The sequence below is a fragment of the Adiantum capillus-veneris genome, chromosome 30 (genome assembly GCF_014529385.1).
Source record: "Adiantum capillus-veneris isolate H3 chromosome 30, ASM1452938v2, whole genome shotgun sequence".
NCBI lineage: Eukaryota > Viridiplantae > Streptophyta > Polypodiopsida > Polypodiales > Pteridaceae > Adiantum > Adiantum capillus-veneris.
Window position 1 is genome coordinate 59,062,287 of NC_140960.1, and position 18,166 is coordinate 59,080,452.

Consider the following 18,166-nt stretch of genomic DNA (forward strand, 5'->3'; position numbering starts at 1 on the left):
GGCTTACTTCTATGGAGAAAAGTGATTTAATCTCGGCGATGGAACCATGAAACCGGCCTGTTTAATCCAAAAAGGGCGGTAGACCTTAGACTTAAACCTTATTTGCTTTCACCCATTTAATTTGTCGCCCACTTTACCTGTACTTTCAAGACACAACAAAAGGGGAAAGGGATACACGCTGCTAGATTGCACCTGTATGAGAAGACCGACACCAGATTGGCCCCTAAATAGGCGTCCCTTTAGGTATTTCTCTATTCTTTAAAAGAGGGAATAAACGCTGTGGTTCCCTACAAGCTGCCCAGCACAATCTTGGCTGATTTTCAACTGTTCTGGCTTAATTTCGGCAGCATAAGTGTACTAGGACCCTTCACAGCAAGGTAGGATCAAGACGTACGTCCGGTTCCTTTCCGTACCGTACGGGTGATCTGTACGGATCCGTACCGTACGGATCGATCCGTACGGTGCTGTTTTTTTTTTTAATAAAAATTCTGCCCCCTTTCCAGCCTGAGGGTTTCGCTAGGCCTAGGCGACCAGTTTTTTGGCCTTATTTTTTAGGCGCTTGCATTGGGTTGCAGAAAACTTGTAACGCAGTCAATTATCTCTGCAGAGAAACAAAGTGTCACTGTGCAGGTAAAGTCTCTCTCTCTCTCTCTCTCTCTTCTCCAAGTTCTTATTGCAGGCTCCGGGGCTCCCGCTCTCTGTCTGTCTGTCTCTTTGTCTCACTCGTGTCGCGTGTGTCTTATTGTTTGCGACAGATTCATCATGCCTAAGCCATGCAACCCGTACTGGAAGGAGCATACCAATGTCATCCGCATTATCAACACTCCAGGCCAAGCGGGTTCCGACACTCGACGATGGCAATGCAAGTACTGTAATTTTGAGCTCACGAGTACAATTTCTCGTGTCGTCAAGCATCTGACGGGCATTGGCACGACCAACAATTGTGGAGGGTGCAAAAAGGTTCCACAGGATATTAGGGACAAGCTGATTGCGGAGAATTTTCCCGAAGTACCAACACCAAAAAAAAATACAGGTAGCCAGCACACACAGGATGCTCTTCATGATGCTCTTATTGGGGATTTTGGTGGTTCATCTTCCGAGGTTCAAGAGGATCATCCCACTGCTGGTTCTAGTAGAAAGAGGGCTCGAGTTGTGCAGGAGGAGGAAGATCGAGGTGATATGGATGCACGTAGGCAAAGCACCTTGCCTTCGTGTGTGAACTCTCTCTCTTGGGTGAAGGAGCGTCAAAAGGTGGCTGAGATGGAGATTGCGCGTACTCTCATTGAGTGCAACATCTCCTTCAATGTTTTTGAGGACTGAGCAATGGAAGAGGATGGTCCGGGCTATAGCTGATGTTGGTCACACAGATTCATGGTCAGGGGTGGAGTATAAGAAGATGCGCACTACAATGCTTGATGAGCAGAAGGCTTTGATAGATAAGGCTTTGGTCCCGGTCAAGGCCGGTTGGCAGCAGTTTGGGTGCACCATCATATCATATGGCTGGAGTGATGTTCGTAGGCGGCACATCATTAATATTCTTGTGTCGTCTTGTCTTGTCACATACTTCTTGCGCGCTGTGGATGCAGGCAAGGCCGGAGAGCACATCAGTGGTGAGTTTATCTTTGGGCACATCAAGAAAGCTATTGATGAGGTTGGGAAGGATAATGTGGTAAAGGTTGTGACTGACAATGCCTCAAATTGTAAACTTATGGGTGAAATGGTCGAGGCAGCTTACCCTCGGATTTCTTGGACTCCATGTGCTGCGCATTGTCTTGACTTACTTATGGAGGATATAGGCAAGTTGCCTTGGGTATTGCCCATTGTTACAGATGCCACTAAGATGACCACCTTTTTCTGCAAGAAACATCAAGCTTTAGCTATCTTCAGGAGCCACAGTACACTTGATATGGTGCGACCCTCAAAGACCAGATTTGCTTATATGTATTTAGTGCTACAGAGACTCTTCAAATTGAGGGATCCACTTCTCCAGACAGTCGTGGACCCGAAGTGGAGATTGATGCATCACTCGCAGACAGAGCCCACTAAATACATACAGCGACGGGTGCTCGATGAGTCCTTTTGGACACAGGTTCAGAGTTTGACAGTGGCATTGCAGCCAGTGTATGTGCTTCTTCGAGTCACAGACATGGAGGGCTCTACATTGGGCCTAGTCTATCATCTCTTCATGGAGATGAAGAGACACCTTACAGAGTGCGTGTCTCTGACACAGACCTGGTAAGTACTTGTCTTTTGAAATCTTCTAGTAGACTTGTTGTCATTTGAATTTGCCAATTCAACTTTGTTTTATTGCTGAAAATTTCAGCCGAGATGACATCATGGCCATTGTAGAAAGGAGATGGACTTTCATGAGTCGTCCCATTCACGGGAGGGCTGCATTGCTTCATCCTTTCTACAAGACGCCAGAGCTTTTCCATGAGAGGACTCTCTTAAAGCTCAAGGATGATTACATCAATATGATGTACCACATGGACGATGAGCTGGAGATTGATGCAGAGATGATCAGCTTCATGAACAATCTAGGACCATCCTTTGCTAGAGCTGTGGTGTTGAGGCCAGAGGCTACCAAGTTCCCTCTTACATGGTGGCAGAATTATGGGAGACAAGGTCTTCCAACGCTTACACATCTGGCTTTACGAGTACTTTCACAGGTAATTGAGAATCTTGAGACTTACAATTTTTGCACAATGTACTTAGTACTTACTATTGCCATATATTAAATCTCAATGCTCATTGTTGTAGGATTGCTCGGCTGGTGCATGCCAGCGCAACTGGAGCGCTTATTCCTTGATACATACGAAGATCCGCAATCGTCTCAGCACTTCTCAACTAGAGAAGTTAGTCTATTGCCGAGCAAATATGAGGCTTGTGCGAGCCTACCACGCTTTGGGAACACCCAAGCAGGTCTACTATGAATGATTGAGTCATGAATCATGATACACTCGGCCATTGAGTACTTAGTACATACTAAATAATATTTCCTTTGTTTTCATTTTTCAACAGGCGGACCTAACCAAGGTGAAGATGGTGGCAGATCCTGCTGCTATAGAGGAGTTGGAGGCGCAGATCAAAAATGAGCAGGAGGAGATTATTCGGCTGCTTCACAGGGAGTTGGAGAGTGTTGATCGGCGTGTGACGAGGTCATGCGCACGAGCTTTGGCTATTCCTCTATGTGAGCATGATCCAGACCCAGATAGTGCTCGAAGAGAGAGCATTCGTAAAGGGAAGCTACCTGTTCGTTCTTCTCGGAAACGGGCAAACGAGGCTGTTCGTCTCATTGAGGCTTCGACAGAGGCAGTAGAGGATGATCTACATGTGGCACAGATGTCCGTGATGGCAGAGCCAGAGTACGACAAAGAGGGCAATGTCCTGACGGATGGGGAATTGGTCTCTTCAACATAGTCTTCATCTGCATCTGATGATGATTTTTGACGATGGGGCCATCACATGGATGATGTGCTAGCTTTGAGCTAGCTATTTAGTGCTTTCTAGTATCTACTACTATATAGACAGACTTTTTGAGTAGGATGGTTTCAGTTATGATGGCTGATGAGCCTTTTGTTATGGCGTGGGCCTTGTAGGCTATCACCTATGGTACTTTGTCATTTGATGTTTTCAACATTAGTGTGTTCATTGTTATTTCAAATCTCATTTGACTCTTGAGCCTTGATGTTCTTGTTCAATTATCAATGTCGTCTTAACTTTTAAGTCTCTTGCAGTAGTTACACAGTATGTGGTTGTCTTGTAAAACATGTCTTTGAATGTCTCTATAAGTTGTTGGCTTCTCTCTTGATTTATATTGGAGAAGTCCTAGAAAATGAGTATTTTGCGGTTTTTTACCAAGAGTACGTATTTTTACGTACATAAAATTTTTTGCTGTACGGAACAACGTACAGTACGTACATATACGCCACGTACAGTACGTTTGGTACCACCTTGCTTCACAGTCAGTATTCCCACGCATTGGTTGATTTTCCCGACGCATACGGACACTTAGCAAAACCTGGTGAGAATCTGCAGCACGCTGAATTCTTTGTTTTCTGCTCCGAAAATGCGCCAAATCACCTGTACAGCGGTCCCCTTGCGTCCCCGAACCTCCTGGGGGTATTAGGGTCCGTTTAGGGCCAAAACCCTAAACCTGCAAAAATACACAGCAGGCTGTAATTCACTGTTTCGGGTCCGTTTTGCGTGGCGGTCGTATCCGTAGCAAGTCTTCGAGCTCTCGCACCTGTAGGGCTACTTGCCCTTTGAATCGGACGAGATTTCGCACGCAAAACCTCTCCGAATCACGTGTACCTGTGGGGGATAAGCCGCTAGCTAATCCAGTACCTGTGCAAGAGGCTCTTGTCTCGGCAATCGCGCATGAACCCACACAACTGTACATTTGTCAATTGAGAAACCCACTAGAGGGGCATAACATACTGCCATAGGGGAGAGAGAGGACAGTGCGTAGCGTGCAGGGCATCACTCCTGGCACCGCACTGTACATAAGAGGGAAAGGAAGCACTCCATAGCTCTCAACGTGTGACAAAATGCAATTGAAGCCCTCTCTCAGCTTAAAAATCAGCGCCCATTTTTCTGTAGGAGGAAAGTCCATGAGAAATTGACACTTGGCGCATTTACAAGCATTTTCCCGTTTCGGGTTTGCCACTTAAAAATATCCTGACCGGTTGCCCAGTTGACTTCGCGACAGAGTTGTAAAATGTTCCCCTAGTTATACCGGAGGTAATGACGCGAACACATTTTCAGGTCCCAAAATAGCAGTTCCCTAAATTTTAGGAGATGCTGCCATTGTATCTTTCTAGGTCATCTGACCCCCTTTGTAGACTGCAGCCACACCCGGAACTGAAATGTAGCCTCTGTAGCAAAGGATTCCACTCTGGCTAGTCAATGATCCACTTTGGCTAACCATAGTCCTTGTCCAACCTTAGTGCTCTCTTGCCCTCAGGCCTGGACTCCCTCTGAACAGTTCCACACTAGCTATGCAATACAGGGTAGTTAGATTCCCAGAGGGGTGTTTCCAAAAAGGGAAAATGAATAAATAATAAGAAAGAAATTAACAAAAAGGATAGATAGTGGTCACACGCAGGTGACAATTACAGCCTGCTGTGTTTTTCTGCAGGTTTAGGGTTTCGCACCTAAACTGCAAGGGAACCCCGGGGGAGCCTCGTGAGAGCCTTGGGATGCGTGTACAAGCTTTTGGACACCTGGAAGTGAAAAACAGGGAATTACAGCCCGCTGAATTTCTGTGACAGCTCACCAGATAGCGAGGGAATCTGTCCTAGACAGGTGCTTTTGACCTACAGGGGTTTTTGCGTCGTTATGCTACCAAAATCAAGTCGAAAACCTGCGTTTTCAGCCCTCGCCAGGTTTGGACAGCTTTGTGAAAGCTTCTGCTAAGTGGTCGGATCGTCTACCTTAATTTGAGTAAAGAAATACCGAAAGGGGTGCCAGTCTTTGGGGCCTACAGGGTGTCGGTCTCGTGTGCACAGTGACATTCTAGTCGTTGGACGCAACCGTGTTCTCTTCCCTTCTTAGTGCTCTGTGTAAAGTTAGCAGGTAATTGAAATAGTACCGCCCTCTACGTTGTAGAGGCCGGTTATAGCCGCCACTAAGTAAGAGCATGGATAACCGCCAAAAGCTCTTTCTCATAAATCTGTGTTGTCATCTCCGGCCTTGAGAACAATCGGCTCTCGTAAGCAATGACATGGCCTTCTTGCATTAAGACCGCACCCAGACTACGACCACAAGCATCACAATATACTTCAAATGACTTTTGCAAGTCCGGCAAAGTCAAAACTGGTCCTATAGTCAATTTCTCTTTCAATGTCTGAACGGCAGTCACCTCTGTGGATCCCCACGAGAAAGGGACTCCTTTCTGTGTCAAGATATGCAAAGGGGAAGCAACATCTGCAAACTTTCGAATGAACTGCCTGTAGTACGAACACAGTCCTAGGAAGCTTCTAACTTCATGGACATTCTTCAAATCGGGCCAATCACGTATAGTCTCTATCTTAGCTGGATCCATTTGCACTCCTGCTCTGCTGAGACAATGTGTCCCAAAAAGTGTATCTCTGGTAAGAAAAATTCACTTTTCTTTGCATTAATCACTAACTTGTGATCTCGTAATGCCTAAAAGACCTGAAGTAGATGATCTCTGTGCTCGGCCTCATTCTTGGAGAAAACAATGATGTCGTCAAAGAAAGTGCCAACAAATAGCCTGTAGTCTCGAAAAATCTTGTCCATCATCCGGTTAAATGTCGCAGGAGCATTGGTTAAGCCAAAAGGCATCACCAAAAACTCAAATAACCGAGAAGTCGTCCGAAAAGCTGTCTTGTAGACGTCTCCCGACGCGATCTTGATCTGATGATATCCACTCTTCAAGTCAATCCTACTAAAGCACGAGGATCCCCGTAATCTGTCGAGTATATCATCGATCCTAGGAATCGAAAATCTGTTCTTGATGGTGATTTTGTTGAGAGCTCTATAATCGATGCACATTCTCCAAGATCCGTCTTTCTTCAAAACCAACAGCACTGGAGAGCAATGCGCTGAAGTACTAGGCTGGACAAGACCCTTTTCCAAGAGGTCTTTCACTTGGTTCATAATCTCTTCATTCTGTGCTCGGCTCACACGGTAAGGTGGCCGTTTCGGTGGTGTGCTTCAGGTATCAGATCAATGGTATGATCTTCAGGACAGGCAGGTGGTAACTCGCCTGGTAGGCCTTCTGAGAAGCAATTGGCGTGAGAGTGGAGAAAATCCTGGCGTTCTTTATCAAGTTTAGACATATTTGTCCTATCCTTATCGCTCAATTCTTTCATAAAGATCGAGTAAACAAACATACGGGATTTCATTATTTTTGAAATGACCGAAGCCGATACAATAGGGACAGACTCGCCCTTCAGTTTAATATCAAGTACAATGGTTCTGCCCTTCTCTGTAGTCAAAGTGGCTTTCCTGGCCCGATAAGCGACCACGGCGTTGTTCTTGCGGTACCAGGGAATCCCTAAGAGAACATCACAACCCTCCAAAGGCATTATGAAGAAGTCCTCATGCCCCAAATACCCCTGACAATGCAACCGAAGTTTGCCAATGACAGGTGTAATGGCTACGTCCCTGTCGGGTGCCGCTAGAACTACCTCCGCAAGCGATCCCATCCGATCGGGAGTGATCTCGAGCCGCGCCGCCAATTCCGGTGAAATGAAGTTGGCCTTGGCTCCTCCATCAAAGAAGATCAAGGCCTTTTGATCTTTCACTTTCCCCCAAGCTCGACAAAGTTCTGTACTCTCGTCCATGGTGTTGGGATCGGTACCCACACAATCTGGAACCAGTCCTGTTTTCATCTTGCCTTTTCGTCCACGTTCCTCAGCTGCTCTCGAACTCTCAGGCCTGTCGTCGTCCTTATCATTCTGTTCTTCCTGTGCCTTTTTAGGGCACTTCGCGGAGATATGTCCATGTTCCCCACATCCAAATCACTTCCCCTCTTTGATGAAGCGAGCTCGCTCCTGAGGAGTAAGCTTGGGTCGTGCATCTTTCTTCTCTGGGTTGCTCTTTCTCTTTCTACTTTCATTCCCAGAAGTCTGCTCGGCTTGCTGTGTCATGGCCTCATCTGTGGGGTAGGTCAGACTGCCAGAGTGAATGGCAAAGCCCCGCTTTGCACGACTCATCAACTCCTGAATAGAAGCCGACTTCTGTTCCAAGCAGTGATCTCGGATCTCTGTAGGTAGACCCAAGGTAAACCGCTCAATCTGTTCTCTGAACGAGATCTTCTTGAATGAAGAGGCGGGTAGAAAAGAGCTCCAGAATCTCTCACAGTAAGCATTTTTTGTATCTTTCTGGGTCATCCGAAGATGGTTCCAAGCAGCTCGTATATCGCGTTCATACTCTTGCGGCAACCAAGAAGAAATAAAAGCTTCTTAAATTTCAGCCACTTCACTGGCGCAGTCTTGTTTAAAAGAAGCGACCACCAAGTGCGAGCATTCCCCTTAAAGTAAGAGGCAGCTCTCCGAATCTTGGAGTGCTCTGAGTAGCGTCCTCCCGCAAAAGCGATGTCAAATTGCTGTATAAAAGACAAAGCCTTCGAAGCATCTGAGTATCCTGAAAAAGTGTCAAATTTGATCGAGTGTCCACCTTCCTTAAACTCTTGGACTTTCTTGCTTTTATCTTCAAGGAAGTCATACTGGTTGGCTTTATAAAAATTCTTCTTGTTCGCATAAAAGTTTCCGTCATCGGAGTCTGAACTGTTTGTAGACGAGTCCTCAGTAGAACTGTCAGTCATTGTGCGAGATTTAGGCTTCTTTGCCTTTTTCTTGCCCTTTCCGAAGCATTGTTTCTTGCTTCGCTTTTTGCCTTTTCTGTCTTCTTAGCTCGAATCTGAAGAGCGAGAAGAACTGTCAGAAGAAGAAGAAGAAGAAGAACTGGGTACTCCTTCAAAGTGAACACGCTTCTTCTGTTTCTTTGCTTTGTCAAATGTCGACTGACGACCCAAATAACCCGGGAAGTCAGTGCCTTTCTTCTGCTTTTTGCCGTGCTTTTTAGCTTTGTTCTGCGCGTCAAAAAGCTGAGCAATCCGTGCATCAACCACCTCTTCTAATTCCTTCTCTGAATATTTCTTCTGAGCAGAAGGTTTCTTGAGAGCGGGTTTTGGGGGTGGTGGTGTGGTTTTTTGCCACTGCTCGTGCACTTCCTGAAAAGAAGTCTCGCTCATATATTTTGCAAATTTTGGGTCCTTCGCAAAATTGATCATCATCTTTGTTGCATCGCCGATCAATTGACGACGCTCCATCTCTCGTCGCTCCGCCTGAGTAGGCCGAGGCGGGCCATACTCTCTACCAGAATCTTCGTTGTGATCCATGTCTGCATCTCCAGATGCAGAGGGAGTCGACTGATCCTTGCGTGAAGCCATAGGTGCCGCGGAAAAAAAATTGGGGATGTGATCTCCCGTAGAAGAGAAATCGGCCGTGCTCTGATACCACTGTAACAAACTTGGACACTCCAAGTCAAGAATCAATTACAACAGCACCAAATAACCACTTCAAAACAATTCACAGATCACAATAGATTTGCACTGCTCGGCAGAGTTCCGTGCCTAGAGATATTGGCCCCAAAGACTGGCGCCCCTTTCGGTATTTCTTTATGTATTAATCGATCTTCAAAGTACAAGAGAGAGGTTAGGGTTTCACTCTCAGACTCTGTGTCCAGATGTTCTGCAGAGTGAGCCCTCACCGCTTATTTAAAGTTTACAAGGGATGCCCAAAAGCAGAGCCCCAAAAGCTTTCAAATCAAAAGCTAAAAAACTCTCTCTCTCTCTCTCTCACACAAGAGAGTTTCATAAAAATAAAGCAAGTAATCTCTCTCTCTCTCTCTCTCTCTCTCTCTCTCTCTCTCTCTCTCTCTCTCTCTCTCTCCCCCCCTTGCCAAAGCGTAGAGAAAAAGCAGAAAATTGCGTCGCCCAAGTTGCTTTTTTTTGCAGCCCGTAAAATCCGGAATTCCATACTGCTTGCCACCTGGCATTTCAGCCGCCAGTTTTAGGGTTTCAGCCAGCAGTTAGGGTTAGGGTTTCCAGAAATTAGGGTTTCCACAGATTAGGGTTTCTGGCAGAAATTAGGGTTTGCAGGTTTTAGGGTTTTCTGGCAGAAATTAGGGTTTCTGCTCTCGGTAGCCCCGTCATCACTTTGTGACAATTGCCCCCAATGGGTCTCCCTTTTCATGTGCATACGAATGTCAGTCAACTGGCTATGGGTGCTGTGTTGACTCAGCCTAGTAAGGAGTTCAACTTGGATCGCCCTGTTCACTATGCAAGTCGACCGCTCACCAAAGCACAACGCAACTATAGCACCACAGAAAGGGAAGGTTTGGCTATTGTGTATGCTCTACAAAGTTTTCGTCAGTATTTATTAGGGGTCCACTTCACAATTATCACTGATCACCATGCCTTGTGCTATCTGCTTAATAAGCCACAAGTTACAGATTGAGTATGGCGGTGGCTACTCTTATTTCAAGAGTTTGATTTCGAAGTGGTACTCAGACGTGACAAACATCATGTCATTGTTGACCACCTCTCTCGCATTCAAACAGGTGAAGAAGCTATGGGGGTTGCGGATGAGTTTCCAGATAGCAGCTTCTCTAAGGTGGATACCACTCCGTAATGGTACGGCGATGTCTTGCATTTGCTATCTACTGGCCTGTACCTAGAGAATGCTTCTCCACTGCAGAAGAGAAGATTGTTGTTGAAGTCTAGGCCATTCACTCTGATAGGCCGCCAACTTTACAAGTCGGGACCAGATGGTGTTCTGAGGCGGTGTGTCTCCCCTTATGAAGTTGAGCATATTCTGGAGGATGCCCACAGTGGGACAATGGTGGCCATTACCCTGGTCACGTCACCGCCCAGAAGATTCTATTGAGTGGTCTATGGTGGCCCTATGTTTTTCAGGATGCAATTGCCTATGTGAGAGTTTGTGATGTGTGTCAGCGTTGTGGACCTAAAACAAGCAAGCAGTCCAACCGTCCTGTGCAGGTCTCTATGGTGTGGCTACCCTTTGAGAGATGGGGCATGGATTTCATGGGTTCAATTGCTCCCCCGGCCCAACCAGGTAATTGGAAGTATCACCTGGTGGCTGCAGATTATGCAACCAAGTGGACAGAGGTATTGGCGACAACGATTGCACTGGCAATACTGTAGCCAAGTTTTTGTACGAAAATATTTTGTGCAGGTTTGGATGTCACCTAGAGATCACCAGTGATAGGGGCAGTCACTTTGTTAATGAGATGATTTCAACCTTGCTCGACAACTACAAGATTTTTCATTGTAAATCTTGTGCCTATTACCCTAGAGCAAATGGGCAGGCCGAGAGCACCAACAAGGTTCTGACATTCAGTGGAAAATCTACAACTCTCCTTGTAGTGAAAGTGACATCTTCATTGCTTTGCATGCGTAAGGTGATGGTGTGTAATATGCAGCCTTTCATTTCCTTCTTATTGGATGCTCTTCACAAGCACTTAAGATCGAAATAGGGAGGGTTCTTCTACAGTTTGCAGAGTTTGTGTGTGTAATTCACAGCTATTGGGGCTGAGAAAAGTTTTGATGCTGCAACCTTCTAATTTACGTTTTTAAGGCAATGCGATTTTAGGTGTTTTTCACAGCGTCAAGTTGCAGAAACCCCTCGCTACTCCCTACCCTCTCTCGTGCCTATCAAATTCACTCGCTGCTACCCTCTCCTCTAGCCCCATCCAATCCCCCTCGCCCCTCTCTACCCTCTCTAATCTCTCGCTGTCACGAGGACGTGGCAGTTATTAACCATGTCACAGAGATGTGGCAACTGCTAACCTTGGTTGTTGGTTTCTTTCCAATGGGGTTTATTTTATTTATTTTGAGACCCTCTTTTTGAAGTAGCAAACGGTCGGACATTGTATGGCCAATGTGAACGGTAGATTCACCCGCAGACGGGAAGTGGTCGGCACTGGAATTCGTATGGTAAGAGGATGTCTAGGCTCAGAGCAAGATCATATAGGTCCCCCCGTTGCACTTAGCAAGTTGGTGGATACTAGGAAGTGAACTCAATTAAGGCGTAAAGTCAAGGTGGGACTACCAACAAAAAGTATTCGACAGTTGGGCCACATTGCACTTTTGGATGCGGCTCCAATGAGGATAGATGGTCAGGAGACCAGTGGGAGCCCAACGGAAGCATCTCCTAAAATTTAGGGAACTGCTATTTTGGGCCACGAAATGTGTTCGCGTCATTACCTTCGGTATGACTAGGGGAACACTTTACAACTCTGCCGCGAAGTCAACTGACGCACCAGTTGAGATATTTTTAGCAGGGAAAGCCCAAACTCGGAAACTGGGCGACGTGTCAGCTTGTGAGCGATTCTGCCACTCTGGGAGGCAAAAACGAGCTGCATATCAACAAAGGGGGCGCCATTTTCATCCACAGGCGGATTGTAACAGGTACAGAAGCTATGGAATGCTTACCTTGCCCTCTATGCACAGTATGGTGACGGGAGTGATGCCCCGCACGCTACATACTGCTCTCTTTCTCCCCTACGTGCAGTTATGTGATGCCCCACAAGAGGGCTACTCATTTGACTGATGTACAGTTGTGTGGGTTCATGCTTTTGTGCTGAGGCAAGAGCCTCCTTGAGCAGGAACAGGGGTAGCTAACTGCTACTCCAAAGCAGGCACCGGTGAGGGTCATAACCTCACCGTACAGGTGCAAAATCAGCGCTGTGTATGCGCTGTAAATTCACTGTTTTTCAGCCATACGGACGCCAGGATCATTGGGAATCGTGCCCCACTGGCAAAGGACAGTTAGGGGACTGTTTGGGGCTGAAAACAGGGCAAAAACCAGTAAATACAGCGTGCTGAATTTACTGTTTTTGGACAGGAATCAGAGGGTATACGCCAGTGCAAGCGAGTTCCAGCAGGGGAATTGGTTTCGCGCAAGTTTTGGGGCTGTTATGCTGCCGAAATTTGGCCAAATCAAATGGTATCTAGGTGGATACACGTGAAGGATTCCCAGGACCTTACCTTGTAATTTACCCTCCTAAAGAATAAAGAAATACCGAAAGGGGCGCCAATTTTGGGGCCTACAGGTTGTCGGCGTCTGCTCGGAGCATTCTAGCTTCCGAGCCGTGTGTGAGTTGAAGTGTTAATTCCCATTACAGGTTCTCTTTGCAAAGTGCTCTGTGTGTGTGTATAAAGTAAAGAATTTCGGGTGAAAGCCAACGCCTACCGCCCTACGGGCCGGTTACATGGTTCCATTGCCGGGATATCAATCACTTTTTCCTCAAAGAGTGAGCCTGGATTGTTCAGGGTAAAGACACACAGTGCAAGAACGCGGGGATTACACTATGGCCGACAAGGGGAAGGGAATTATGGAAGAGGGTTCCTCTCCAAAGGACAGGCAGGAGATTCCTATGGTTTTTGAGATTGGCGAGAGCTCACGGCCATGTCAGTCTGTACCTCCTGTCAACGTGAATGTCCCTCCAGTAGTAGTACAGGGCTTTATGACAGGGCAACTTGAGGATGATGCGTTTAAGACTCAGTTAGTTGCCGCGGTGAATGTCTTTTCGCAGCTGGTGCAGAATCCGAGGTTTATGGAATTCTTGCAAGCGCCACCAGTGCAACATCAAAATAGGCAACCTACGCCGCGTACAGAGCTTGTTGAAGCTCAAGCCCAGGTACTTCATGAGGCGCAAGAGGAAAGGGAACACTCGCATGTTGCGGAGTCGGGGGCTCCAAAGCAGGTTCCTCCCGTGCTTGAACAGGTGGCTAGAACGCCTATTCCACAGGTTATGCCAGTTCAGCCCGCCACCTTTCAGAGCCAGCATGCTGTCTTGAATGGGCAAGGAGCTGGATACCAGGCTATGCACTCAGTTTTTCCACCACCCACGGTACATCTTGGGTATTTCGGGGGTGGATCAGTGTTCCAAAGTATGGCTGGTTATGCGTCTGGAAGTCAGCCGTACATGCCAGGAACAGTGTTCGGGGGTATGCAAGGCATCATGCCAAACCCCATGTATGGTACTATCGGCATGCAGCAAGGTTTCCACGGCAACCAGGGCCAGTTTGGGGTGCCACAGGGTCATTTTGGCATGGCTGGTTTTTCTGGACAGCAGCCAGATATCGCACCTCTTACGCAAAATGTGAATGGCCAAGGCGTGCCGATCATGCCTAGTACAGTGCCCATGTTGCAGACCATTCCGTATGACAACTTGGGGGCACTAGAGAAGCCGAAGGCTTACAAAGAAGGTGGTGCAGCAGTAAAGTTCAGTACCTTCAGTGGTTTCGAGGACAAGACAAAGGCACTCACTTTCCTCCAGCAGTTTGATACAGCTTATGCGGGAGGGAATTTTACAGAGGCCTCGAAGGTCAGGAAAGCTGCCACTTTCTTAAAGGACAATGCGCTTACATGGTGGACGACATTGTTAATGCAAGGACAGGCACCCGCCACTTGGGTTTACTTCAAGCAAATGTTTGCATCTGCTTGGCTATCAAATGAATTTGAAGCCGATGTCCTGACAGATTGGCACCAGCTTACGGCAGCTTCGTGCAAGAGCTTGCTGGAGTACAATAGGAGGTTTTGTAAAGCATTACTCTCAGTGACCTCCTACAGATTTGTGCCATTGACAGAGCAGATAGAGAAGTATTGTTGTGGGCTGCCTAAAGGGCTTCGCGATTACTGTACAAAGAATAGAGTGGCTACCCTTATTCAGCTTATGGAAGTTGCGAACACTGGTCTTGCCCTGTTGAAAGGAGAGGACAGTGGATTTCCGAGCAGTGATAAAGGAGGGCAGCAAAAGAAAAATTCAGCGAAGAAGCCCTTTGTGAAGACGGCTCCTGATGCGTCACAGGGGTCTGAACAGGCCACCAAAGACAAGGATTCAGCTGGGACTTCTGGAGCGCAGGCAAAGAAACAGAAAAGGAAGCCTTTTGTGCGCAAGTCGCTCGAGGAAAAGAAGGTCCTAATGGTTGAGAACAAATGCTTTATATGCGAGCAGCCTGGTCACTTTTCTATCAATTGTCCACAAAGGAAAAGGCCAGCTGACTCAGAGGATAAAGAAGACCAGAAAGGCAAGAAGCCAAAACCCACGGCAGGTTTAGTGCCAGACATGGTGGGTGACAGGCCCAACACAGATGCCAGTGAGTTATGCAGGGCATGGGGTAAAGTTAGAGATCAGACGGCACTCATCTTCTTTGATCCAGGTGCCAAAGCCAACTTTATCTCACCAGAGTTAGCTATGAAGCTCGGCATCAAAGCTGAAGAGATGGGGTACACAGCAGAGGCAGGGTTGGCATGTCCTGGCCACTCAGAGTGTGTTACTCCCATCATTGGAAAACTGCGTCTGCATATTCAGTCGTATGTGGACACTGAAGAGTTTTACATCATGCCGCTGGAAGGTTGTGACGCCTTGTTGGGGATCCCGTGGATGTTCCGAGTGCATGGAGTCTTGGATGCCTACAACAAAAAGATCACTGTACAGCATAGGGGCAAAACTCACCTCTTGGATGTAAAGCTTAAAGGAGAGTCAGTCCCTATTGTATCTGCTTCTGCTATCACTTCTGTAATAAAGAATCATCTTTCTGTGTACTTGATTTTTGCACGTGATGTCTCAGATAGTGATCAGTCAAATTTATCTGTGTTAGATAAAGAAAGGTCAGCATTTTTGCGAAAGTTTAGTGACTGTTTTTCTGATTCATTACCGTCGCAATTGCCGCCAGAGAGACCTGAGGACCATCGGATAGATTTGGTGCCAGGGTGTAGCCCACCAAATAGACCTCCCTACAGGGTTAGTGCGGCGCAGCAGAAAGAGATTATGGGCCAGGTTGAGGAGTTATTAGAGAAGGGGCTGATTCAGCCTAGTTCTTCACCCTTTTGCTCCCCAGTGCTCCTAGTGCAGAAGAAGGATGGCTCATGGCGCATGTGTATTGATTACCGTGCGTTGAATAAGAATACCATCAAGAATAGGTTCCCTATTCCTCGCATTGATGATATTCTCGATCGTTTAGAGGGTGCTGCAATTTTCAGCAGGATAGACCTGAAGAGTGGGTACCATCAGATTCGTATAAGCCCAGAGGATGTGCACAAGACTGCGTTTAGAACGACATTTGGTCTTTATGAGTTTCTAGTGATGCCGTTTGGGCTAACAAATGCTCCTGCCACGTTCAACAGAATGATGGACCGGATTTTCCGCTCGCATCAACAGTTTGTTGGAACATTCTTCGATGACATGATTGTGTATTCGAAGAATGAAGAGGAGCATAGGCGTCACTTGACCATTGTGTTCGAAGAGCTGCGCAGTCACAGGTTACTTGTCAATCCTAAGAAAAGTGAATTCTTCCTTGAAGAGATCCACTTTCTGGGCCACATAGTCTCAAAGGATGGTGTTAGAATGGATCCCGCAAAGGTCGAAGCTATCAAGACATGGCCAGACTTGAAGACTGTGCACGATGTCAGAAGCTTCTTGGGATTGTGTTCCTACTATAGAAGGTTTATCAGAAATTTTGCAGAGATAGCATCGCCTCTTCACGCATTGCAAAAGAAAGAGGTCACTTTAAGATGGACCCAAAAAGAGATTTCAGCTTTTAGTCTCTTAAAGGAAAAGTTGACTTCAGATCCAGTTATTGTTCTGCCAGATCTCAGGAAGTGTTAACTCTCGTCGCAGGTTCTCTTTGCAAAGTGCTCTGTGTGTGTGTTTTAAGTAAAGAATTTCGGGTGAAAGCCAACGCCTACCGCCCTACGGGCCGGTTACACTCGCCCATACCCTACCCCTCGTCCCTACCCTCAACCTCTAGCCCCTATTCAGTTCCCCTCGCCCCTCCCTAGCCTCTCTCGCCCATAACCTACCTCTCTTGCCCCTATGAAAAGACACGCTCTTGGTGAAGAGTGGCAGAGTAGACCGACCAGTCGTCGAAGGAGTGTGGCTTTTGGCGAAGGGGCACGTCTCTTGAGCAAAGGGTTGTGACCATCCAAGCGTAGGGGTTCTCCTTGGCATGGTTCTTTGTGTATGTGCAATTAGGAGTGTATGTAATATTGCAACATAGTCATAATCGTGACATTCTCTCCCATTTAAAATGAGAGCCCATGTCAAAGAAATGACTTCTGATGTTGATAGAACTCTGAAAATGCATTGAATCTTCGAAAATCTTTAATCTTTGAGTTATCGGAAACCTTTGTCTTGAATCTTTGCTTCTTTTTGCTTTGACTGCTAAATCCCACGTCATTGCATTATTCAAAGACTTTTTAGAGGAATCTGGCATAATCAGACAACAAGAGGTTGATCTTCAAAAGTCCTCATGGGATGTAAGATTTCTGGTTCATAATCTTCCAATAACTGTGAAATATTTAGTGAAAACAAAATCTTCTCAAGACATTCTTCAGATGGGATAACTTCAACTTTAGTAATCACTGGAGAGGATTTTGGCTTGAGACTGTAATCATCTTCCAATAATGAATCCCAAAATTCTTCAGAATTATCTTCGAAAATTGCCATTTCATGACTTGCAATTGGTATATCATCATCCAACAAAGAATCAAAGAAAGCATAGTCGTCTTCAGACCCGGAATCTGGAACTATGTCCTTATCTTTGTCTGGTATCGAAGTATCACTTGGAAAAACTTCTTCATCAATAATAATTTCTGCATCTGTATCGGAAATCATATTCGTTTCATAATCCACTGTATCATGCTGTTTGACTTGTACACGTGAGGCTTGAATCACTCGTTCCGCATGATAAAGCCCGTGTAAAATCAGTTCTCGTCCATCTCTGAACAAATTGATAGTATGTCCTCGAAAGTTAATTGCGGGATCATATTGGAATAACCAATGCTGACCAAGAATCATGTTGTAATAAGATAAAGGCATGACTTCGAAATCCAATTGATCTGCATAAGTTTGAATCTCAAACTGCAACTGTCGAATTGTCTCATCACAAGTCAAAATTGATGCATCTGCTAATTTCACATCATATAAGTGAGATGTCTTCTGAGTTGGCAAACCAAGCTGTTGAACTATCTAAGTGGTGACGAAATTATAAGAGTATCCACTGTCCACCAAAATGTTGATTGAACGACCATTGAGAGTTCCAAGAAGGCTCAAAACTTGCTTTGAAAGAGGCTCCAAAATTGAAGAATTGCACTGAGCATGCTTCATAAGAATAGTCGTATCCTTTGAGACACGAGTTGTATTGACCACAGATTTTCCTTTATCCTTAGTAGAATCTGGTTGTTCAACATTCGATGATATTTCCGCGTTGGAATTTCTTTTCAAATTAGACGGATTTGGTCGCTTTGGACATTGATACCATCTATAGTCACCACCGCAAATTGTACATAATCCTTCCTTCTTTGAAGTCGAAGATGCATTTGAGGAAGAGCCTTGCTGAGTATTGGAATGCAGATCTTGAGAAAAATCACGTCCTTTACCACGATCAAGTGGAGCATTTGAAGAAGATCTGCCTTGAGATTGTCGATCTTGAGAATAGAACCTTGAAGTTGAATAAGGTTGCGTTGCTTGTTGTCTGAATTGAGACTGATGTTGCTGACTTTGGCTATAGCTGTCTCTGCGATCGCGCTGTGAAAAGCGAGCGCTATTTGAAGATCTGTCACCAGGGGAAAATTCCATGTAGGGCACCGATTATTGCCAAGAC

General features: G+C 46.1%; 2 protein-coding genes across 3 annotated transcripts in view; both read left to right on the forward strand.

The window, feature by feature from the left end:
* The window catches only part of LOC147418037 (sphingoid long-chain bases kinase 1-like), a 104,468-nt gene that overhangs the window by 80,762 nt on the left and 5,540 nt on the right, over positions 1-18,166 (forward strand). The window lies entirely within an intron of this gene.
* Positions 2,332-6,004, forward strand: LOC147418038 (uncharacterized). Its single transcript, XM_086506924.1, has 3 exons — positions 2,332-2,669; positions 2,761-2,922; positions 3,022-6,004. The coding sequence occupies exons 1-3, from the start codon at positions 2,337-2,339 to the stop codon at positions 3,418-3,420; spliced, it is 894 nt and encodes a 297-aa protein (XP_086363050.1). The 5' UTR covers positions 2,332-2,336; the 3' UTR covers positions 3,421-6,004.

Coding starts and splice junctions, on each gene's coding strand:
- LOC147418038 (XM_086506924.1), top strand. CDS start 2,337: ATGGCCATTGTAGAAAGGAGATGGACTTTCATGAGTCGTCCCATTCAC. Junction 2,670..2,760: donor CTTTACGAGTACTTTCACAG/GTAATTGAGAAT, acceptor TCATTGTTGTAG/GATTGCTCGGCTGGTGCATG. Junction 2,923..3,021: donor CTTTGGGAACACCCAAGCAG/GTCTACTATGAA, acceptor ATTTTTCAACAG/GCGGACCTAACCAAGGTGAA.